This window comes from Gadus macrocephalus, chromosome 21, assembly GCF_031168955.1.
Source record: "Gadus macrocephalus chromosome 21, ASM3116895v1".
NCBI classification, from domain to species: Eukaryota; Metazoa; Chordata; class Actinopteri; order Gadiformes; family Gadidae; genus Gadus; species Gadus macrocephalus.
In genome coordinates this window covers 15809379-15834594 of record NC_082402.1, presented here as the reverse complement: position 1 = coordinate 15834594, position 25216 = coordinate 15809379, and the positions used below count along the sequence as shown (strand labels likewise).

Genomic DNA, 25216 nt, shown 5'->3' with positions numbered 1-25216 from the left:
TCAAACATGTAACTTCATTTGTCTGTCCAAATGCAGCATCTTTCCATCTACAGTGATCTAAATTACTGATAAGTTAGGTTTTGAACAGAAAGTTCACTGTTTTGAACAGAGTATCTAAACATTGGTAAAATATGCTGTAGTTCCACAGCGTTTTGCCGGTAGTGAACATTGACTGGGGCAGGTATCCATGAAATTTGGAAGAAGGCGTCATTGCCAGCATTTGTATCTTAGCATAGGGGCAAGTAACCACAGTTTGGTTCACATGGTCTACTGGTATGCTCACTGTGTGAAGTGTTTAGGGAATGTGAACATGGTTTAGGTAAATTGCCTAAAACGATAGGAAAAAACTGTAAAAGGAAAGGGTGTGTGTGTGTGTGTGTGTGTGTGTGTGTGTGTGTGTGTGTGTGTGTGCAAATTCCATGTACACTGATGCTGAATCTATATGTGGCATGAGTGTGTGCATTTGTTTGTGCTATTTTTTCTACAATCCATTCCCGTTGCTCTCTCCCCATTCTTTTCTATTTCCTGGAGCTTGCTTCTTCCTTTCTTTCTCTGTATTCCTCATCTTGGCAATTAGACCTCTTGGAACGAGGAGACAGCTCTCCCATTGGATTTAATCAAGAGAACGCAGGAGAAAGGAGAGGTGCTTTGTCTTGTGCCAAAGTTTCTCCCGGCAAAAAAACCGACAGAGTCCTCCTCTCTGCTGTATGGTGAGAGTCTGACCCGTGGACAGACCCTGCTGGTTGGCCAGGCCCAGCAGGATGTCAGGCCCAGCCGCTGTAGAGGGTGCTGGGGGACGGGGGGTTGAGGCTATTGAGGACGCCCTTAGACAGGATATGGTACTGCCAAGAGTGTGCTACTGCCATGGGCTGTGGAATTGTTCTTTCCTGTCTCCCCAAGTGTGTACGACGTGTAGATGTGTGTCTGTCTGTGTGGGTGATTGTGTATGTGTGTGAGGATAAATGTGTGTGTATAAACGGGAAATGAAAGTTTTCAGAATTATAGTATTTTAACAGGCTAGCAGCCAGAGGTTGTAAAGCACAAAAAAAATGGTCTTGAAATATTCTTTATTTTTTCTCAAGCGAGGTTTGCACGCAGTTCATCATCGTCTTCCTTTTTGACATCAACTCCACAACGTCTACTTGTAACTCCTATTTTAAAAACAATAGCTTCTCCTGAGGGGTCGCACCGTTTCAAGATCCACTTTCAGTTTGAGTTGCAGTTATGCTTTGCAGTGCATGTTACCGTACAACCTTGAGTTCATCTGACCATTTCTAAGGGCTGATGGGGAGAAAGGGAGGGAGGAAGGGAGTGTGTTCTCTGGATTCTCAGGGGGAGTGGGATGTAGGAGGCTGAGAATGCACTATGATACGACCCCTGGATTTTTACTGAGCTGGAGGATTCCTTCAGTAAAAAGGGTTATCTGAGTCACAATTATTTCCACCAAAGGAGCGATTATCCTCGCTTCAGAGGGTAACGGCAGCTCCAGACTGCCAAAGTTGGAGTTGGGAAAAGTAAACCTGATTTAATTATATTAGAGCAGATGTAACTATTTAAGAGTGAAGGGCACTTAAGGGTACAAACTTTTTCTTTCTGAATGGGAGATCCGTTCTAATTCCTTTCTAGTTCGTAGAATTTTTGTTCGAGTTATTATAGACTTGTTCATATTGTTTGAGAGCAAATACAGCAGAGTGTAGGAGGAGGAATTTAACGCTTCTAGTGTGATGAAGTGAAAGGCCCAATATGATGTTTTATTATTACAGGGGCCCTTAATCCCTCAGTGAAAATTTGCAGATATACCATAATATTTCATAATTATTATCAATAATAATAAATGTCTTCAAAACTACAATACATCTATTCACATACACATTAACTAACTTAATTAAGATTTGCATCTTTTTGGACCATGTTCAATAAGTTGTGTAGTTCAAACCACCACCTGTTGAAAAGGTAGAATTTCGGTCTCGCAGGCTTCTAAGTGTTTGTGTGTTTGTGTGTATGTGTGTGGGAGTAAGAAATCATACATCATCCCTTTTACAAAATATCTCTAAATCTCTTCCCAACACCAGGCAGTTGTTTAGCCTTGTTATCTGGCTAAAGCCCAACATGTTTGTGGCCAGCAGAACATGATACTTCCTCCAATGTCTAGTAATCAGTGGCTGGACTGAGGGACCACCTCTGTGCTGAACACCAGGTGGATGGCTTGAATCCAACAGACTGAAGCTGCCGGCTCATCAGACTGAAGCTGTAGGCACGATTACCATAGTTGTAAAGAGAGGGAGAGCAGAAAAGCGAGTGAGATTTGTTGCATTCACTCGCCTGTGATTGACAGGCAAGATGGATTCCCTGAGCTGATCAGGGCAGAGATGCCCTGATTGGTCAGCAATGAGCCGTGAGTGGTCTACAACAGAGATAAGTTCATAGGGGGACTGAAAGTGCTGTCAACTCAAAAGAAATATTCTCACAGCACATTACACTCACTGATGGCTGAGCGTTTGCGATTGCAAGATATATTGAATTCAATTTAAAATGTAGCTCTTAAAGGTGACCATATTATACCACCAGGTGTGAGTGTGATTAGCCGTTACAAGCCATTTACAAAATCTGCCTCATCTGACATCACAAGTTGACGTGTCCTGTGTCCACCTAGATGTATGATGGATAGATGAGCAACGTTTGCTACATTCCATTGGGTGTGCTGTAGACTGATCTATCCAGCACACATCTAGGTGGACACGCCCACTTGTGATGTCAGAAGAAGCTGATTGTCAAAACGGCTTGTAACGGCTAATCACACTCACACCTGGTAGTATAATATGTCACCTTTAAATCTCCCCCCTTCCAACTGTGTGACTCTGATCTATAGTGTTATGTGGTAGGTGCTAGTTTGTAATCCCTGGAAAAAAAAATTGGTCTTGTCATTACTTTACCTTTGAGTGACAGTGGATCATGATTAGCCCAGAGAGAGCCTCATCGCTTTTTAAGAACATGTATATTCTGCGTCGTGTCACGGTTCAAGTAATGCCCTCTTACGTAACGCCTTCAAAATGATCATCCAATGTTCTGATGCAAATATTTTATAGTTGAATCACCCTCTTGAAATAACCCAATAATACATTGGTTGTTGTAAATGTTTCTCCTACTAAACCTAACAAATGTATTTTGTTCATCATCTATTAGCACAACCTAAAGACAAATAGTTTGGGCATATCCTGCAATCTCTTTCCCAATCAATGTCTTCCTGATGTCCTGGTAGCAGCTGGGAAACAGCCTGTCAGAGCTGATCAGTGAGGGGGGAAACATCCAGACCCTGCTCATGGCCAGGGCAGTAAAAGCAGGCAGCACGACGGCATAATGTAAGCCAAGGTTGCTGCCCAGTTTTCATATAGGCTACCGTTATTCCTGGGGTCCCCGTTCCCTTACATCTGCTCCTGGGTGAGTTCAGCTTCAACTCTCCTTCCCCCCTGACAGAGATTTGGCCCCTGTGGTGAATATGAGCATCATACAACATTATGCTGACTCAAATAGGATTGAACAAATGTTTAAGAAATCTCTGGAATAGGTTCCATACAATGAAGGCAAGATGGAATGTTTTTTACTCAGGGACAGCCTGGATTTGTTTTTGTCTGAATGTTTGCATACCCATGGAATTCCTGTAAGAACCTCAAACATTACACACAACACAGTTTCCCTTATTAACTTTTTTGGAATTATGAAATAACACAAGCTCAGATCAAATCTCAATAACTCAAATAAAATGAGTTCCCATAACTTCTCTTATTCTGGATTACAAACATCTGCAATGCAGCAGAACACAAATAGGTTTTCATCCTGAACACAAACCAAAACTGACAGACTTTGTGAAACTCATTCCAGTACACTGAAATCCAGAGAGAGGGAGAGAGGTGGATATTTTTCATTCTGAACATTGGATCACGAATAAAACGACATGTCTACCTGAGGTGGAAAGGAAAGCTCCCTCCTCTGTGTCTTTCCATGCTTCACCTGAACTAAGTCAGTTTGATAACATACTTGGCTCTACTCTCTCTAGGAGCCGCAGCACATGTCTGTTCACGGTGATCTCATCGCATGGAATTCTCCTCATAGCCCCTAGGGAGCATGGTGCTTTCATCTGAGGCGTGTGCACGCGCCCTGAGACGTGTGCAGGAGGTCTGAGGCGTGTGCATGAGTCCTGAGGCGTGTGCACGAGACCTGAGGCCTGTGCACAAGACCTGTGTGCACGAAGCCCTAGGTGTGTGCACGAGACCTGCCTCACGTGCACTGTGGACTGAAGCAGGGGTTATCCCCAGGGCTGTGTTTATTGTTATGACCGTTGGCTGTCTTCTTGGGACTCTGTTTTTCTTTTGATTGTTGCTAATGTCTGACATATTTCCTCTGAAACGTTTATCGGCTTCCTTTGAAAAGTAATCAAACAGACTTCCTCCTCCCTCCAACAGCGCTGTCACATGACGTGTAAGTTGTCCATCGATAACTTTGTATAACCTCAACTTGAAAAGAAGATATCAGGGTTCTCAGTTCTCTATCTAAACTGACTAACTGAATGTGTGAAGGCTCCTTGATGAAGTCATCCAGTCTGCCATACATACCTCAGCGGCCCATCCAAACAAAGCTCTTCAAGCTGCTCTGGAGCACTGGGAGTGATAACCCAGGCTGGAAAGAATGACAACACAGGATATTTTTAAAACCAACCGAAAATCTAAAACAAATGTTCCGTGTTGCTTATATGTGCCTTATTTTTCAACATCTTGTCCAGAGAGTATCAAAGGGGGGTAACAAAGGTATTAGTATCATTACATAGAATAAATACAAATATATCTAAAGATTTATTTGGATGGGATGGTGTCCGGGAGAGGGTGACTCTTGGAAATGAGGAGCTCTTTTCACACGTTTAGCCGTGGTTAGCTCATGGTGAATGTTGTTTAAAATTGGCACACCGCAGTGATGATCGGCCTTCTCAGGTCCTGATGTTGTGGTCTAGACTACATCACCCTGACAACAAACAGCCATTAATTATAAGAAAGGTATTAAAGGAAACGGTTACATAAGTAGTCGTTCCCCAGTTTGTGTGTGTGTGTGTCTGGAGGGGGGGTTGTGTGTGTCTGGGTGATCTGTTTCTGTGATGCGGGGCAGGGGAGGGGTAGGTGGGCATGGCGGTAGTTGATGAGGCAGCAGGTGCTGGATCAATATTGACCCCCGAGGGGTTAAAAGGCCAAGAGTCAGCCAAAATGTTGAAGAGCACACGTTTGAGATGTGAGTGTGTCTGTCTGGCGGAGGCAGTCCTTGTCAGGGGATTTTCTATTGCTTTGGCCATTCCCAGCAACAGATGCAATATTGGCAATCAGTGCAGCAGACGGGAGAGAATAAAAAAAAGATCCTTCGCAGCATTTTTCCTTCTTTCCCGTCTGATTTTATACACAGCCACTCGGTCATAGATATATCATTCCTTTTTGCACAAACTCCTCGACAACATTTCGAGTTCCACATCCACTGCCACCAAATGAGCTGGGTTAACTCTGTCAAACCTGTGGTGAGCCTGTTCATGTTCCTCTTCCTCTTTATTATTGAGCTCTCAGACCCAACAGGATAGTTTAGCCTCTCTGCCGTCTCCTCTCCCGATCAGGACTCTTGGATGCAGTCACAGGTACAAACCAGGCTCTTGTGTGTGTTGTCCCCAAAATAAACCTGTGATGTTTTGTTAGACACTTTATACAACTACACGACCTGTATTCACATCTGCATATTACGAAACCTCTACAATTAGAGGCACAGTGATGAAGATGTCCTGCAATGATACAATCCATCTCTCAGTGTCTCTCTTGCCTTGTATCATTCTGCCCCTTCCCAGTGTGTCTCTGTCGACCAGTGGGTGGTCCATATAACGCTTTGTGACACACATGTATATGACCTCATCCTCTTCTTCCTCACATGGGTTTAACACCCACTACAGACCCCCCCCCCCCCCCCCCTCTACGGCCCCAGGGAGCTGTGCTCTGCCTTGGAGGAGAGCACACATGTCATGAGTCTGCCATTAGGTATTGCAGGTGCCTTCATATTGCACACACATGTCATACACGTGGAAACAATCTGTAGACATACACACACACACACACACACACGCACACACGCACACACGCACACACGTACAGCATTGTTCATTCTGAAGCATCCAAAAAGGTATAACTTGAGCCCTCCTTGTCCCTCTTCCTCTCAGCCTGCTGCTGTCTGTCTATTGGCTGTCCCTCCTTCGTCCTCCTTCGTCCAGCTCCCCATGTGATGGGACTTTTCCATCCTCGTCCGTGCGCAGCCGCAGCCAAGCGGCCGAGCAGAGCGGGACCTAATCCTTCTCGGCATCTTCTGGCTGTTTGGAGGATGTGGCTTTTAATACCGGGTGATTGAGGAAAGTTTCCATGTATGACTCTCCCCCCTTTGGTACAAGATGGCTTCTCAAGATGTGTTGTTGTTGTGTGTTGCCGCTGTTGAGATTTAGGAGGGTGCTGCGGTGGCCAGCAGAGGAGGAGGTGGAGACCGGCACATACTTTCAGTCCCAGGTCTCAGATCCATCCTCCCTAGCATCGTCTGGGTGTGTGGGCGCCGTCCACAGACTCGCTCCTCAGTCGCGTGCGAGTGCGTTTGTTTGCATTCGAGTGCGTGCATGTGTGGATGCGTGTCTGGGTGTGATTTTGTCGGTTGGCGCGTGGGGCGACATGGACATGTGGAAGTGTTTGGGTTTCCGTAAGGGCCCGTAGATCCGTCTGGCCGGGCGGGCCAACCCACCGGATCCCAGCGGTGCCTTCCGAAGGCAATCGTTGCTAACGACATCTATCATGAGCACAAGGACAGCACTGATGTCTCCCCTATGCTGCAACAACACTCACCCATGACTCCAGATGTTTAGTTTTTCTCTCTCTCTGTCTGTCTCTCTGTCTCTCTGTCTCTCTCCCCCCGTCTCGCTCTCACGCCTCTCAAACTCTTTCTGGGACGGTGTTTGTATCAGAGGTCTTCCATTGTGAGCAGACAGGGTCATACGGTCACAGTTAGTGCTCCAAGTATGCTAAGGAAAAACACTGGTCCAAAAATTGGAAATGAGCGTTGAATCATTTTAATACAGGACTAATGCTCGTTTGTTTCCTCTCTCTTTGATATCTCTAACCTTATATTTTGACTATTTTATGTGAAAAACTGTACATCGTGTGAAATACTATCATCTAATCATGGGTACCAAATGTGTCTTTGCTAGTTCACCTAAAGAGGAGGAATGATGATGATGTACAGCGATTGCAGAGCCATCATCACAGAGTAAATATCTGGGAGAAAATGTTCAAACCAGTTGGAGGAGTGGAAACCTCCCAGCTGCGGCGAATCCTATAGCACCTGGTTTTTCAAAGCAGGTTCAAACAAACACTAATAAGGACTCCAAACAGCTCCCTGAGCCAGGCTTGGTCACGGTTGATTTGGTTGAGAGAGCCCAGGAACATCGAGACACACACTTAACCCACAGCCCCCCAAGGCATATAGCTCTGAATTCCAGTGCAACAACGCAAAGATTCCACCTTCCCTGTAACACATGGCACGGAGAAAAGAGTCAGCCCATGTCAGCCTGGTCTGCCGGTTTCAGGGAGGGAGGGAGGGAGGGAGGGAGGGGAAGGAGGGAGGGAGGGAGCAATTAAAGGAAATAGAGGCAACCTAACACTTTCCATTCTATGACCTCTTGCAGAGAATGACGAGTGTGTCTGCAAAATGCAACTGCTTGTCAAACCCTGTTATTTTTGTGGCATGGAGGGGAATTGGGAAAGGGGGATGAGAAGGAGGTGGGGCAGGGGGGTCGTGCTTCATTGCCAGGGGAGAAAGGACCCCCTTTAATTGCTGCAGGAGAGCTGTCCCGTCACAGCTTTCACGGGGCACCCTTTTCTTGGGGCGCACTTCTTCTGTAAGCTAGCCTGCCATATTTACTTTGCGTCACCTCCGCTCGGAACAACGAAAACAGGGAGCGCTTGATGTCTCACCTTCACTTCCAAGAAACGATGGCAGCGCACCCCCCCCGACCCCCGATGCACCGGGCCCATTAGCGGAGGAGATGAACAGTCTCCTCTTGTCCCTGAGAGGCTGGGTATTCACATAGAGCTCTGTGTTGGTGCAGACCTTTGTTTGACTGTGTTGTATTACAAGGCCTGGGCGGTCACTCTCAGCCCAATCACAGGCCCCCCCCGGGACTCAGGGTATGCGGACGGGAGTCAGGAAACGCCAGGGAAAGAGGAGTAGCTTCTGGAGTTCAGTGCAGATTCCTGAGAGGAATTCCCCTTCAACAGCGAGGGAATAAACTATGAAGCCTAAACATCCCTGGCATCTAATGCCAAGGTGCCTCTGAGCAAGGCAGGATTATTTTTTCTGTCAGGTTGCAGATCATTGTAGACGTGCGTGTGTGTGTGTGTGTGTGTGTGTGTGTGTGTGTGTGTGTGTGTGTGTGTGTGTGTGTGTGTGTGCTGCCTTTCATCAGTTTAACACAATTGAATCAAAGCTACACTGTTTATTGCCTTGACTGATTGGTTGGAAATAACATCACTCTAATGCCATCACTCATCACAAAAAAGGCAAAGCAATGTTGGAAAGGCAGAGAATGATAGCATCCAATATCGTAGATGTATGCAACTGATGCAGTACTTGCCAACACTTGAAAACCTTTAACTAGCATCATTGTTCATTGGCATACACTTTCCAATGAGGTATTTGTTTGTTATACACAGGTGGAGGACTATTCCCGAGCGAAAGAAGAGGAAAAATGCTTTTTGGCGCAAAACGAGAGGAGTTGTCCTGGAGCTCAGTTGGTTTAATGACCGCCATTCCAGCGCTCTGTAACCAAGCCAGAGGCTGAAACGGCCGCCGCCGCCGGCGAGCGCTGCAGATCCAGTCAACTTCATCAGGAAGGCTTTAGTGACGTTATCAATGGTTTAAAGTCAGAGTCAAGTATTTTTCCAATCCTAGTTGACCTACTCTCAACACAACTCATGACCTTTTCATGGCTAATTATTTGTCACGGAACAGTTGCGTGTCCACCCCAATGAAAACGGAATAGTTGTATTTATTGGCTGTTCCTGATTCAAACAGCCACGCAATAAGGCTGCCCTACATTCAGCCTCTAGATATCACCCCCTGACAGCTGTGAATGGAAAATCCTATTGAATAATGAAAGACACTGGTGCACAGGGTTTAGTTTTGGTCCTTACTGTCCAGGAACATGTGTGTGTGCGTGTAGTGTGCCTTTTCAGTGACACCCCATAGTTACAGCTCGGCTGAATTTGTCGGTTGCCTCATTGGTTTCCCTGCATTTTATGGCTTCTTATAGCTATGGCTGCCCTTTTCTAGTGCGGAGATCAGCCAGACAGACTTACCTTCCCGATGCAGCCAGTTTGTGTGTGTGTGCCAACGCATGACAATGATTAATGGCTCCCATTAAATGATCCTAAACTGTCCCCTCTTGTCATCCTCTGACGCAAAAGACAAATAGCTGAAAAGGAGACTGATCTTTTTATTTCTGTTATTTTTTAACTACAAAGTTAAAGTAAGACCAAGTTCTACAAAGGACGTTTTTCTGTACCTCTTTCTGGTGTTGCACATTTTTCTGCCCATTGATCAACCGCAATGTCTGAAATGTACTTTATGACTTTATTAGATCTGATGATCTGCTGGTGTGTTTTTACCAGTAGATGGAAAAGAGAGAGAGCGGTGACAGATACACTCATAATGCATAGTATGATGAATTTAAGACCAAAAAGCTATTAGATTTGTAATAGCACTGTCATAGTAATTGTTCACACATTAGATTCTTTACATTACAAAGACATTTTGTGTTGCCATTCCATATGCAGGTTGCTTGTTTGTTGAACCCCATGACTCTGCACACATACACACGCACACACAGGAGGAATTTAGAATCATAGGTTTGGATCTAGCAAGGGAAGAACCAGCTAAGCAAGATTGCTGTTCTCTCTCTCTCTCTCTCTCTCTCTCTCTCTCTCTCTCTCTCTCTCTCTCTCTCTCTCTCTCTCTCTCTCTCTCTCTCTCTCTCTCTCTCTCTCTCTCTCTCTCTCTCTCTCTCTCTCTCTCTCTCTCTCTCTCTCTCTCTCTCTCTCTCTCATAATGATGGTAACAATAATAATCACTATTATTATAACATTCAAAATTAGATTTCAATAATGATTTGCTCGACGCAGGTTTGATGTGAAGATAAAGGTGAAGATAAACAGGATAAATGATCTCTTCCAGACCACCTGACCCTATACTGCTCCCCTTCTGCAGCCTTGCAGCCTTACTCACCCACCTTCTCCCTGTCCGGCTCTGTGGAGCTGAGGCTTTGAAGGGGACCTTTCTCCCCCTCAGCCCCCTCAACCCCCTCCCCCCCGCCATCCCTGTCCTCCCCCCTCCCCCCCCGCCCCCCCTGCCCTGTCCTCCCCCCTCCCCCTCACCCCTCCGCCCTGTCCTCCCCCCTCCCCCCGCCCCTCCGCCCTGTCCTCCCCCCTCACCCTCACCCCTCCGCCCTGTCCTCCCCCCTCCCCCCCTGTCCTGTCCTCCCCCCTCCCTCCGCCCCCCCTCCCCCTCGCCCCCCCTGCCCTGTCCTCCCCCCTCCCCCTCCCCTCTTTGCCCCCCCCCCCCCTCACCCCTCCCCCCTGCCCTGTTTTCCCCCCTCCCCCCCTGCCCTGTCCTCCCCCCTCCCCCCCCCCCTCTGCCCTGTCATGGTGGCGGTGGGTGAACACAGTGTGGCCGAGGAGCCCCGCAGAAATCCCGGGTCTGTTCCCACTCAAACCACCTCCATGAAGAAGTGGTTGAAGGGGGGGGACGTCTTCTGTTGTTTTGTTTATGACTCTGGCTTTCAAGCACTTTCAAGCCCCCCCGACCCAGATAAACAGCAGTTACCATGGATACAAGACCTCATCAGACTCCACTGTTTAGTCAGCTTATTTCACACACCGCCTCTCAAAGTGATTCCATGCTTCATATTGTCATCGTTCTCACATGCAGACCTTATGAATCCATCCAGAGAGCGATTGTTCTGTAAAATATGAACACATTTTAGCCGGAAAATAACAAATGACCTTGTGTGTGACAGATGTAATCATCTCCCCCCACCGATAAACTCTTTGATGTAAAATCCAAAGCAACATGTTTCAAGAGCAAAACAACAATCGAGAAAAAATAAAAGGCTAAGCTGTTATTACAACTTCCTGTCTGTTAGACTGACGGGGTGGCGACAGTGACACTCTACAGACATACATTACTCAACAATGGGACATACCGGTACTTCCACATTATATTCACATACTGAATCTCAAGGACTTTATTGTGGAACATATGAATACGGCAGCCTGATGGCAGTAGATGGCTGTCCGGTGACACAATGTGAAAGGTAGTTTCCATCTCAGCTGGTTTTCGTCAAATGTTCCTTTTTTTTTATTTGTCTTCTTTCCAAGCGTTTGAGCTCGACATGACACCGGTGCATTGAGACCAAGGGTAGGCTTATTGATACGAAGGTAGGCACCACTCTGGTGTTTGTGAAAGCATCAATAATCTCTATGTTGAAAAGTAATTAAATAGTAAATAGAGAAACAGATTTCCTCTGTTTTCTTTGTTGCTTTCATTCCCTTACTCTTTCGTACTATCTGGAAGAGGCTCCCACTAAAAGTCATATGCAATATATTTGTTTTAACATGCATCAATCAATCACCCTAACCATTCAGCTTTAATGTCTTCCAGCTTGTGCAGAAAATGACCCACTACGATAAAGAAAACTAAAAAACAACCACTGGGCAATGGTTTGAAGACCGACATTTTTCCGAGGCCACTGAAAAGAGCAGTCTGATCAGGAAGCCTGCACTGAAATACCAGCTCTGTCCTTCTTCTCTCAAATCTACCGGGCAATGAGGTCAAGCCCAGTATACACAGAGCTATGGTGCAGCCGGTAGCATCTTGCATGCATTTTTGATACTGATCTGAAAAGAATAAGCTGGTTTATTTGATAGGATGAAGGCAACGTCCACGTGTGGAAATCCCTGCGAGGCCTGGAGTCAATCAGGCCTCCGTGGCCTTTCGCCCTCCTTTTATAGAAAGCATCAGCTCCCTGCGCTGCTCCCAGACCTTGACTTGAGATCAGTGCATTACAAACTCTTATGGAGACTCTGACAGTGGCTGGAAAAAGCGCTGACGTGATGTGCTCATGCCGGATGGTTTGATCACCATGGACAACAGACTTCCAGAGAGCTGGCCCTGGTGGTTCTGTACAGAGTCAGTTGAAACGGTGAACCACTTCGGACTATTTCAAATAACGAGGTGTGTGTTTGTGTGTGTGTGTGTGTGCATGCACGTTTTCAGCCTCGCGAGGGTTTCAGTATGCTGTGAGGCTGATCTCCAACAATCCTCCCCGGTTACTCTGATCTCAGCCGTTGGCACGGTTTCCGAGCAGATGCGAAACTCACACAATCCACCGTTAAAGTGTCAGTGTTGTGAGTGTGTGGCGGGAACGGCAGATGATATGGGCTCAGTCTTAAGGAGACTAATGACGACTTCACTGAGGTCAGGCTCCCTGCTCTGTCTTGGCGCGAGGCACACACTGAACACCCCGTTTCTTCTGACCCATCTAAAGTCTACATGCTGTTTTAATAGATGACTTGTTCTCACAGTACAATAAGGGCTGTTTTGGTATTTATTGGTCTCAGTACAAACAGTTTAAACATAATTTTGATTTTTATTTTGCAAAAACATAAACGTATAAAGAAAATCTGTAAAAAATAACACACAAGCCACGCACGCACACACGTGGTCATTGTTTTCAGCAGAAAAGTTAATACTCTATGGTCTTTCTGTTGGTTCCATGGTTTGGTTGAGCCAAGCAAATCTCTGCCTTTAGGAATATTGTTAACTTAGTGGTCTACAGCCACACAACCCACTGAGAAATATTGCATGGCCTGGGGAGACAACTGGCCTGATAACGGTTCTGTTTTAAGCCACTAAAAATGCAAACATCCAGGGTGGTCCATTAGCACATCTTTATGAAAATTATCTCTCTCCTCTTCTCGTTTTCCATTCCTCTCCCTCCTCCCCTCCCATCCTCTCTTCTCCTCTATCCTCCCTTTACTGGCACATGAAGAGATTCAATTGAAATCATATCTCTATCTTTTGGGGTCAAACCAGAGTTTCACACGGGTGTGGTGGTGGTGGTGGTGGGGGCGGTGATGGTGGTGATGGTGGTGATGGTGGTGGTGGGGGTGGTACCCACACAAATATGTTGGAACGGTGTGTTGACACAGGGTCCATCATTCCATTAGAGAAATAACATTTCACGTTCTTCTAGAGATCTCAGGGCCCTTTAGATCGCAACTGCCATGGCCCAACTGAGACGAAGCAATTCAACCGCAGGCCAGGCGCTGCAGGTTAGGAGAGGTTGCAGGGCCGACTGCAAAATAACAAAAAGATTCACAGTAGATGACTACAGCCAAATGAGTTGGAGTGGAGTGGCCTGACTAACCCTTTGTTGCGTTCTTTATGAGACTCATTTATCATAAATCTGGACGTCTGTTTCCATCCTCCCATTGTCCTCAGCTCTGTCCCGGTCAGGGCTGCTGGAGCAAGGGGGCGGCAGGGAGACGAGGCCTTTTGCTACGGGTCATTGAGTCATTCTGGGAACTCTTAATAGCTGCGTTTTTTACATTTTCAAAACATTGGTTGATCCAAGATTTGTAGATTAGAAGCCCAACGCAACCCTTAACTGGATCAATGGTGCAGAACTATGGCTAGACATCAAACCAGAACCTGATAATGAACCACTTACCCTTTAATAAAAGCCATGCACATTCAAAATTCTTATATACTATTATAAAATAATGGAGGAAGACTGGAGGCAGTCGGGCGATTGGCACCAACCTCCTAACGTCATGTGTGCTTCACCGTTATGATCCCCTCCTGTGGAGCACAAAAACACTCTGGGGCACCGCAGCCCCCCCCCCCCCTCAAAGAGCCTGATTACCTGGATCCTTGGTCTTATTGACTCAGCCCAGCCTGTCCTATGCCCCCCGCCCCCCCCCGATAACCTGGATGCTAGTTCTTATTGACCCAGCCCCGCCAGTCCTAGTCCTGCTCTGACATAGTTTTTATATGAGCAACAATTTAGCCCTTTCTGTTTCTGGGAAAACATCGATCAATACGAAGCAGGCACCACCCAGAGGGTGTGGGGCTCAGTGAATCCCCTCCCCCTACTCCATTGTATTACACAAGTTATGGAGGTGGCTATGAAGTGAAGGATTTGCAGGACTTATAATATATATACTTAATGTATTAGCGAGCTGCCAATCTGTGTCATCCAGGATGACAAAGAATCCTCTCTCTCTCTCTCCTCTCTTTCTTCACACCTGGGCCCGGTGTATCGTTCCCTTATGTGCTGGCTAAACTCTCCCCTCACTACCCCAGGCAGACTCTCAGGGCTCTCCTCTGTCAACGCCTCGGCTCTCCTCTCGCCTCCCACTTCTCCTGCGGGTGATCCCTGACGTGTCCCGTCGAGGTGGTTGCTATACCAACAACCTTCTGATTCATGGCTCAGGATTCCGGCGGTTTCCATAGCATCCTTTATTTAGCCTCCCACAGTTCCTGAGCAAAAAAAAACATTTTTATTTATAAATTGTTTTCCTGAATACATACACTTTTTGTGTGCGGGCATCTGGTTCAAAATAAGCAACTAAAAGGATCTCCCAAAAAACACAATACCGGTTTTGTTTTCCATTCCATTACACTGTGAGATTAAAAATCAACTCATTTTTGTCAACACTTATACACGCCTCAAATGCCAACGGGCATGGTGTATTTATCCTTCTTCTCAGTTTTGTTTGTGTTTCGTTGGTCCAAAGCAGCCCGTTTGAATGCTGGTGTGCATGGTGTGCCTTCTTTCTTTCTGATGAGATCAGATCTCCGGTTTGAGGGACCTGTCTGTTGAATAGTTGGGTAGTACAATAAAGACGCTTTCCGATCCGGAACACAAAAAGAGTTAAACCGAGCAAGAGCAACATGCTTCTTTTCCCCTCATATACAGACTGCTTAATATAACAAGTGCATTGTACATGACACACATTAGAGTTAGTTACTATATTCTTCTTCCTCTCAAGCTTGTTATTAGACTTGCCATAATGTCCTTTAGCAAAAAAAGTCAATGTTTTTGTTGACATTGGCACACAAGGTTGAGGGTTGAAATCCAGCAGGAGGTAGGGGCGCTGAGGAGCCCTCGGTTATTGACGTTCATCGCTGGAAACATCTCCTTCCTGTGCTCACCGCCTACTTCCTGTGATCACCACCTACTTCCTGTGATCAGCGCCTCCTTCCTGTGATCCCCAACTGCTTCCTGGGATCCCCACCCACTTCCTGTGATCCTCACCAACTTCCTGGGATCCCAACCTCCTTCCTGTGATCCCGCCCCCCCTCCTGTGATCACCACTTCCCGGGAATGGGGACCCCGCACTCATACCAGCCCACAAAGGGGTGGGGGGTGCGTCGTCCGATGGTCCCGAACCGGACGGGCTCCTGTCGGTGGGAACGGTAGAATCCTGCAGCATGGAAAGAGATGACGATCACCGCAGAGGAGAGGGAATCGGAGAGAGGGATGTTGTCAGAAGTAACCATGGTAACTTGAAAATCGGCAGCACACACATGGTGGAGTGGTGGAATAGTTTATGGCGGATCAGTTTCATGAACAGCCTTAAATAAGTTGGCAAGTGGCACACATACTTTTGAGTCAATCAGAAGAAAATAATAGATAATGCAGCAATGACCCACCCCTGACGCTGTTCCCCGGGGATACATGTAACTTGTCTTTTGGTCTTTTGCTATAGCTTTTAAATCGAGATTATTCTTTTTTTATCTCACCGAATAACTTATTTGTATGGTTGCTGGCACTCAATCATACACAAATCCTAAAGTAAAAGGTATCAATCGTAGGGAGAGGGATGGATGTGCTCACCTTGAGCTGCTGGCAGTGCGTTGGACTGGTAGACGGGGCCCGTCCTTCCATCGAAGTACGAGTCCACGAACTGGCAGTGGTCCTCCCCCTGGCCGGACGTGTCTGCTATACTGTAGAACGGCTCTGGAAAGAACAGAGAGGAGGGGAGCAGTGAGGAGTCATAAATGTACTCGCTCCAAATGTTCCATTATGTAATGGAAGCTGAAATGTGACAATAAAATCAAATTGCTGAGGGAGAGAATTTGAGAGGGAGAAGAGAGAGAGAGCGAGAGAGGACATACAGGGACACAGTGAAAAGAGCTAAAGAGAGAGAGAGAAGGAAATAAAGAGAAGGGGGATGAGTTTAAGCAAAAGTTGGTGATCGAGGCGGACGCACGTAGATGCAGCTTTTAAGTAATCTAAATATCTACAATCACAAAGATATTGATTCGTTTACCCCTCAGCCCCTCCCCCATGAAGATCTTGTATCGCAGGGAGTTGCAGAGGATCACTCCCACAAACTTCCTGTACCAGGTGCGCTTGACGTACTGGCTGCCCTTGCAGCCGCTGTGGGCGTGGTTATACTTGAAGGAGAAGGGAATCCAAATGGGCTCCCCACCTAGACAGAGAAGCCAGGGCGGTTGGTTGTGTGAGAAAACATTGAGCATTGAGTCAGACAGAACGTGAGCCCAGTGTCCCCATCATTAATTAGGCTAGCCGCACTCTGACAGAAGAATTAATGTCCAGTGATTTCAGTTTAAAAGCTCAGGGAGGAAAAAAAAATGCTGTCCGGCGCGCGCTTCCAAACATTGACAGATTACTCCGAACCCCGCTGCCACGCGCCGCTGCAGCCTGGGCAGCGCAGAGTCCTGTCGGTAGCGCGCAGCGACGCATGCTAGAGCTCAAGTTAAGAGGGGAGAGCAGGAGAGCGATGGGCCCGCCACGCCGTAAATCATCTTAATGCACTGCGCTCAGCGAGTGGAGCCGGCAAGACCTGCCAATGGCTGGAGGCGACCGGCGGGCTGAGAGACGGCGCGTCACTCCATCACCGGGGCGGCACCGGCGGATCCTGGGCTCCTGCGTGTACCGACGCCACCCTTCCAGCGCTGCTGCGACGCCACGGGTATTTGGGCCTCCAAAATGGCGTGCTTTATGCGAGGGGCGTCTGGCTAATACCATGATGGGGACTGGCTTGCTGCACAGATGGCCAGCTCTTCAGAAAGCTCAACACTGGATTCCATAGAAAATAAGCCACAAAAAAAAGGCAAACAGAGTTGAGCGATCGGCCAGGGGGAGGCACTTACCAGGTGGTCTTTCAATGAGCAGGGGATCGTCTGAAAAGCAGCAAGCAGAGAGGGTGCAGGTTACTTGGTTTCCAGGGAGGAACTGCACCGTGTGACAGCGCCGTCAAAGTGCTGATGCGTTCACCTGGTTACGCATGGGAAAACGCTGACCCTGTCCTGTCTAATGCGCTGCACAGCTGTGAGCCCGCTGCCCTGTGGCTGCAGAGCCTCACACTTTGATGGGAATGACTACTCATCAACCCATAAAGTCATCAGCACCTTTTATGTGTTGTGTACGACGACTACGTTTGTGGCTGACACTCATGTTATTTGGCGCAGTCAAAGTAATGACTGCCAGAAGCTATGGTACATTTAGTTTGAGTTACTTTTTTAACATTGGTTCGCAAAGCACATCAATCTGACTAAATCAATGTGTCGTCTGTGACAGAGTGTGTGAAACGCACGGCGCACACACCTGATTCGGTCACGTACGTGAGCGTTTCGCTCACAGGCCCCAAACCAAAGACGTTCTTGGCCTGAACTTTGAAGTAGTACCTGAATTGGAAGTAGAAGAAACACACACAAACAGATGTCATTAGGGATTTAATGAGTTGGGACTAGGCTGTTAACATGACTCTCAGCCAGGGTTTTGTTTTGGCCGAAGGGCTATGAGATGAAAAATATTGATGACCAGAGCAGCTGACTTGGCGCACTGCACTCCTAGGGCCTGATTTAAGAGGGGCCCTTTCATTCTCATGAATCCAAAGCGAGCTGCGTTTGCAAAAAAATATCTCTGAGGCACATGTTGAACTTGGCCACAGCAAGCAGGAATTAGCCAATAGGAGATTAGTAACAAACAAGAGGCGAGGAAGGACTAGAAGGAGAACTCAAAGGTGCAGGGATTGGCGTTGGGGCGATGGGGACGATGGGATTGGAGGAGGGAGAGAGAGGGCGGGAAGGCGTGCACAGCAGGGAATTAGTGTCAGCGTGAGGGAGGCTTAACTATGGGATGCCAGGACAGCTGTCTGTAGCTCAGCTCTGTGAGTGTCTGGGAGCTTTGAAATCAAGCGAAGGAACGATGAAATCCCATCAGATTAATAACACCATGATTGACTTCCTAATGGCGTTGGAGGCCTTTTTCCAGTGTGTCTGTGTGCTTCAGTGTGTTTCTCAAGGCTCCATGGTCCCATACAGTAAGTTCATGGTCTATTCATTTCAATGAAAAAACTATTTAGCCAGACGATGACAGCAGGCCCGTGTCCAATAGCCACAGTGACGGGTCCAACCTATAAATATATAACACTCGAGAGTGACAAGAAACTTGAAAGAATTACAGAAAGGAGAGGTTGGGAGAAAGCAACATGATGAATGGAGTGGATAAAGAAATGAAGAACGACGGAGGAGCCAATTGGTATAAAGAAGTTGGAATGAAGAGCTATATATATATATCCACCATGCTTATCCCAATCAAGTTACTTAAACCCGACGCTATGATTACTTTAAAACTTACAGAAGCTGAGGGGCAAGGTTGCATATTTCCAAACACTCATCCATGCACATATCATTTTTTTTTTTCTGAAGTTATTTGCTTTCACCCGAAAGGAAATAGTCAAGCAAAGAGCCTGTGTGAGTTGATCTCGTGAGTAAGACGGTTTAAGCTTTCAAAGGAAACAGATCTTTGTGTGCGTGCGTGTGTGTTTGAATGTGCAGCTCTCACTACCAGATGCCTTAACCCTCTAAAGGAAAATGTCCTGACCTGTCCTATAAACCACTGTTTGTGATCCATGCACGCACGCATGCACGCACATAATAAAAACCAAGATCTAGAATAAAGAAAGAATATTTCAAGGATAAATTTGACATCCTACATGTACTTTACAACCTCTGGTTGCTGGCCTGTTGAAATATTATAATTCTGAAAACATACACTTCCCGTTTATACACACTTTTACCCTCTCTCACACACAAACACACACACACACACACACACACACACACACACACACACACACACACACACACACACACACACACACACACACACACACACACACACACACACACACACACACTTTACCCTCACATAGACAGACACACACACACGAACACACCCACACACACACACACACACACACACACACACACACACACACACACAGACAGACAGACAGACAGACAGACAGACAGACAGACAGACAGACAGACAGACAGACAGACAGACAGACAGACAGACAGACACACTGTCACCACCGTCTTTTGCTCCTTGCTCAAAGGTCCCTCCATAAGATGAGCTCTGTGTCAGAGCACTTCAACCAGCGAGCGGTTGACCAGGTACAGCTCCAAAAGGGAACCCTTGGTCCAGGCCTCTGCCCCCAGTTATGTCCTGCCCCCTGCCTCCAGCCGAGGTGCATTGTCATCCTAACAGTTGTTATGTTGTATTGTTCTATTGGATCGTTGTTATAGCATGAACCTGACAGCTCCGTGGGCTCAGCCGACTGGCACTCAGCCCAACCTCTCGTAGAGAGATGAACATCGTGGAGGAGCACTCTGTTTGTCATGTCATGTCAACCTCAACCGCTTATCCGGCGTCGGGTCGCGGGGCAGCAGCAAAAGCAGGGGCCCCAGACTTCTCTTTCCCCGGCCACATTGACCAGCTCCGACGGGCGGCATCCCGAGGCGTTCCTAGGCCAGTGTTGGGACTAATCTCTCCACCTAGTCCTGGGTATTCTCCGAGGCCCCCTCCCCAATGGTTCACCTGGCATCCTTAACAGATGAATCACCTCAACTGACTCCTTTCTAGGCAGAGGAGCAGTGGCTTGACTCCGAGTTCCTCACAGATGGCAGAGCTCTCACCCTATCCCTAAGGGAGATGCCAGCCACCCTCCTGGGAAACCCCATTTCAACCACTTGCACCTGCTCTCTGTTTGTGTCTGTCTTATCTCTGAGCGGCCAGCGGTACCCGTCTCTGGGTGAAAGGATGCTGAATTTACTTCAGTGCGCTTTGCTGAAAAGTGGATAGCACAGATTCTCCCCTCCGTTCTGTGAACAGACGGGCCGATCAGTGCCACCGCCTTGGCCAACCACATTTCTTCTCCTCATGAATATACATCTTCACCAAGGCCCCCGGCAACAGTCATTTTACTTAAAAAACCATGTGTGTTTCAAACCCACCAGGGCAAAACAAAGGTTTGTTGATACAGAGCGCTTAACGCAGTGAGCAGTCGGTATCTCCTCTGGCTCTCGCGGGCCCCATGACGGGAAGCATTTCCACGCTCATACTTTGAAAGCCATGAACCATAACTCTTGATAAACGGGTTCCGAAAACATGGCCCTGATAACCAAACGAAGGAACCTTTTATTTTGTCGGTTGCATTTTTTTCGCCGTGTGTCAGACGATGTTCGAGGTGTTTATGTTTCCAGGAGTGGGGAGGCTTTCCTAGGAAATCACATTTCAAGGCTGCTTTAAGAGCCGATCCTGGACCTGCTCTTGCTCTGCCAAGTGTGATTTACTTCAAGTCGGTGTGGGCTTTTCCGTTCGTGTCGACAAGCATGACTATATCACTCCTGGCCTGCTCTGATATCGCAAGTGGAAACGTGTAGACGGCATAGAATACACACACACACACACACACACACACACACACACACACACACACACACACACACACACACACACACACACACACACACACACACACACACACACACACACACACACACACACACGTTACCTGGAGTTTGGTTTGAGGTTCTCCACTGCCAAGTGTGTCCCTTGTGAGTCCAGAGCGGCCCATCGGTTGTTGAGGACGTCGTCATAAGAAGCGCTGTGGACCATGTACCCTGCAGGGAGGCAGACCAGAGGGAAGGGCCAGGGTGAGTAGAGAGGGATGGCAGGCAATGTTCTCTACTCTCAGAGTTTAAATGGAGTTTAACAGTTGATCTATGTCCATATACCAGAGGCAATATAATTGTGATACATTTAATTATTACTGTTTTTAAAGGCTGCTGTCCGTAGAAGTGATTTTTAACCCTGAAAGCCACTTCTGTCCCCTTCCTTCCTTTTATGATTGCATTCATTCAAGGTTTTACGTCTGTTCTCTGCACTAGATTTTGCAAAACAAACCCATTTTTCTCTTCTATTAGCCGAGGCAGAAAAACACTTTTATTATTTCACCAATCATATCTCATATCTAGACTGTCCTGTAGATTCTAGTTCAAACCCTTCTGCTCTGAGAGGTGCGGTGCCAACATAGCTTTGGGAAGGAAATGGGAGAAAGAGACTTTCCCTCTGTCTCTCCATTTTGCATTCTTTCTACCTATATTCAACTTCCACACATGCAGGCTGGGCGTGTGTGCGCATGTGTGTGTGTGTTTATTTCCTTTGGAGTTGGTGTACCCTTTTAAACCAGTCATTGTAATTGCAAGTTCAGAAAGTAATGTCATTTATTTTTTTATTTAAACATTCAACTGTTTGAGCACTGAAGGCAACCTTCCATCTTCACCTCATCAGCCCACATCTCCATGACATCAACCAGCCTTTCCTGCTAGACTGCTCTCTTAATGTTTCAGACAGTTGTCGGCGTCCGCGAGGTAGTCATGTGATAGAGACCACTTTGGAAACATGTGGAAAACCCGATATGACAGAAGAGGAGGAAGAGTGAGAGAAGGGGAAGGCCTAGATGGCCAGACGAAACTAGCAACCTGGCAAGGATATCATGCATGTTACCAATTCTAGCAAGATGCTAACTTTGTGATTTTCTTCTGACAATTATCTCAATAGAAATTTTTCACATTGGAGGTAAACGGATGGTTAAATTTTTTTTATGCATACCTTCTGCATCAGCAACAACCACTAGTTAAATTAATTATGTTCGACATTTGATGCCAGGCCTCACCAAATCACCCCATTTTGAGGATTCATGGTTGTGAATTTGTATTCAATTGATGATTACCATATCAACCAAACTAAGTTTTGTCGTAGGATAGAAGGGCCATAATCTCTTCTATCCTCTGAAACAAAGAGACAAGGAGGTAAGGAGGACGGCCCTCAGAAGGCACCACACAATGTGTCACTCCTCAAAACCTACAACTCTAGGTGGTGTGTGTGTGTGTGTGTGTGTGTGTGTGTGTGTGTGTGTGTGTGTGTGTGTGTGTGTGTGTGTGTGTGTGTGTGTGTGTGTGTGTGTGTGTGTGCGTGAGAGAGAGCAGGGCAACCCTTGGGGGAGAACAGATGGAAAGAAGGAGCAGGAGCACACACACACACACACACACACACACACACACACACACACACACACACACACACACACACACACACACACACACACACACACACACACACACACACACACACACACACACACACACACCATCTTCCTGCTTTTACTATAAGCCAATGACAAGAGGGAGCTCGCCTGGCTGACTGAGGATCTGCTCTCTCATTGGCCACCTGGGCACCACAGCAGCATGGAGTCTCCGGCCTTCTGGCCTCTCCGTCGCAGGAAGTTTTTATTCAACTTTGATAGCACCATGGGGACCCCATTCCAAGGGTTTAATGCAGTTCAGTTTTTTAGCTCCATAATTTATTAACCATGGACGGAGGAAAACATAAATACCAGTGCAGATTCTTCCCATGTGATGACCCATGTGGGGTCGCTTGGCGACGCATCACTGATGATCCATGGAGCCAGGGCAGAGATATTCACAGGTTCACAGGTTTTCTCCTGGTTCACACTTTATTATTCTAGATGTGCGTTAAAGGGTTTCCTGCTGCACACGTACCTGACACCATGTCGTCCTTCAAGGGGCGGGCCCAGTCCAGGATGACGAACGAGTGGCAGCCCTCCATGGCGACCACCGTGATGTTGTGCGGCTTGTTCTTGGGGGGCTGTCTGTGATTGGCAGTGTCCTTGTCCATCAACTGGCCCAGGATGTCCACCTGCAGGTATTCCAGGGCCTCGGTCAGGGAGCAGGGGGCCCCGGGGTCCTTCTGGATGTAATTCATGTAGGGGGCTGAGACAGGCAGTGGGGGAAATAGAGGTTTTTTTACTTTGTTGCGTATAGATATTATTTTATTTACTTTATATGTATGGGTATATTGAGGGTACATTTAGATCAAATTCACTTAAAAACATTTTGGAAAACACAGAAACTGAAGTTAAATATTTGTTTGACAATGCCTTGCTTACGAAAACTCAATGTGTGAACATTGAATTCACACAATACTAATTCCACAAAGCGTCTTCTTACAATTACATTTAGGGCATTTAGCAGACGCTTTTATCTAAAGTGACTCACAATAAGTAGATTTTTGTCAGAAGAAGGAGCAACAACAATATATCTTTGTCGGTACAGCAAGGACGTTCATAGAACCATCCTTAGTAGCCCCTCTGTGTGTTTTAAATAGGTCAGAGTCAAGGCCTAGTGCGGGCTAGGAGGAGAAGGTAGAAGAAGGTCAAACGGAGGGGGGCACGGGGCCAGGGGCTTAATGCAGAGCATGTCCACCCGTCCACTCGCATGCAACGGAGAGCTCAGGGTGAGATATCAGGAGAGCTCATAAACAGGAGAGAGGAAGTCTATTTTGCCTGCCAACGTGGATATTCTCCATTCTGCTGAAACCCAGTCTTACTGTAGTCCTTATTTTTTGTTCATGTCAGCTGAGGATCGGGGATGACGGGGGAGGGTTGGGGGAGGAAGGGGGAGAGTTGTAATTGGTTTCAGATCGAGTCGACCCTTCGCTTCTGTTCTGTTTGGAGGACGGTGGGGTTTGTACCGAGACAGATGGCTGCCATGAGCTGGGCTTTTGTAATTGTTTTGCTGTTGCTACAGGCTGTCTGGAAACATCCTCGCTCATGTCACGGTTATTAATGTACCTCATTAAAAGCCAGAGAATACAGAGGGAGAGACTTTATCTAGACTGATGGTCCATGTTCCCTTAACTTAATGACATCCCAATAAGCACCCGATCCTATCTACAAATCTACATCACGATCGTCATTCACTCCTGCCACCATATCCAGCCGTTCCTTTATTGTGATGGAACAGATAAGAACCTTTTCCCCTCCGTCTAGGGAAAGCGTTGTTGATGCAGCCAGTCGAGGTGAGAGAGTGCACTGCCGTCCAAAGCCAGCCCATATAGGCAGTAAAACAGACAATGGGAGGCCAGTGTGTCTGGCCAGGGCTTGGCTATGTCCTCAGTCAAGCTGGCCTCTCTTGTACCCAGGCAGTGGGAAGGACTGAAGCTATTTAGGAAAAAGAAGCCCTATGTTTTGAGGGATAATGAAGCCATAATAAGGCCTTCATGTAATAAGTTGAAGGAGTCAGTCCAACTCCTGATGTGTGCGTGCGTATCAATTTCTTCTTCAGGTGTGAAGAATGTGTTTTGCTGGAGTGTGTGTGTGTGTGTGACTGTGCATGCGGCATGTATTGATTTCACCCGGAGGTGTGACGAAGAATGTGCCTTCGCTACGGTTGGATTATTCATTTTGAGCGCCGGCCCACGTAACGAGTCCTATCAGCCTTCTGTCAAACAGCCGCCATCCCCGGTCGACACCCTGCTCCTAACAGCCTGCACGTGACGGGCCAGCACGCTGTCCACACCCGCTGTGGAACACCAGCGGTGGGGGACTAACCTATGTCAGCAGCATGTCAACAGTGGCTCTGCAACCCATGCAGAACCGCGATGGGAGATGTCTAATCATCTGTGTAATGCGTGCAACCCCTTGTGGTTCACACCTCGGCTTATCCAGACCCCCTTCATGTGGGGGTCCCAACACACCGACCTCCTGGATTGCTTTGATTCACACGGTTACACTGCTGCACCATCTGGCCTGACGTTGTTCTCCAGCCACTATGTTACTGCAGGGGTGTTTGTAATCTTTTTGATTGTCGTCCCGAAGCAAAGCACCGAAACGGACGACATGCTCTGACCTCAGTGATCAGA

General features: G+C 47.2%; 1 protein-coding gene across 2 annotated transcripts in view; it reads right to left on the bottom strand.

Moving 5' to 3' along the window:
• Positions 1-14607: 14607 nt before the first annotated feature.
• The window catches only part of fndc1 (fibronectin type III domain containing 1), a 41132-nt gene continuing 30523 nt past the window's right edge, over positions 14608-25216 (bottom strand). For both annotated transcript variants that reach the window (XM_060041238.1, XM_060041240.1), the window contains 7 exons: positions 23056-23286; positions 21006-21114; positions 17750-17829; positions 17296-17325; positions 16449-16610; positions 16013-16135; positions 14608-15599 (listed from right to left, as the gene is read on the bottom strand). In XM_060041238.1, the coding sequence (XP_059897221.1) occupies positions 15484-15599; positions 16013-16135; positions 16449-16610; positions 17296-17325; positions 17750-17829; positions 21006-21114; positions 23056-23286 (851 nt within the window). In that variant the 3' untranslated portion in view covers positions 14608-15483. The remainder of the gene's footprint in view (positions 15600-16012; positions 16136-16448; positions 16611-17295; positions 17326-17749; positions 17830-21005; positions 21115-23055; positions 23287-25216) is intronic.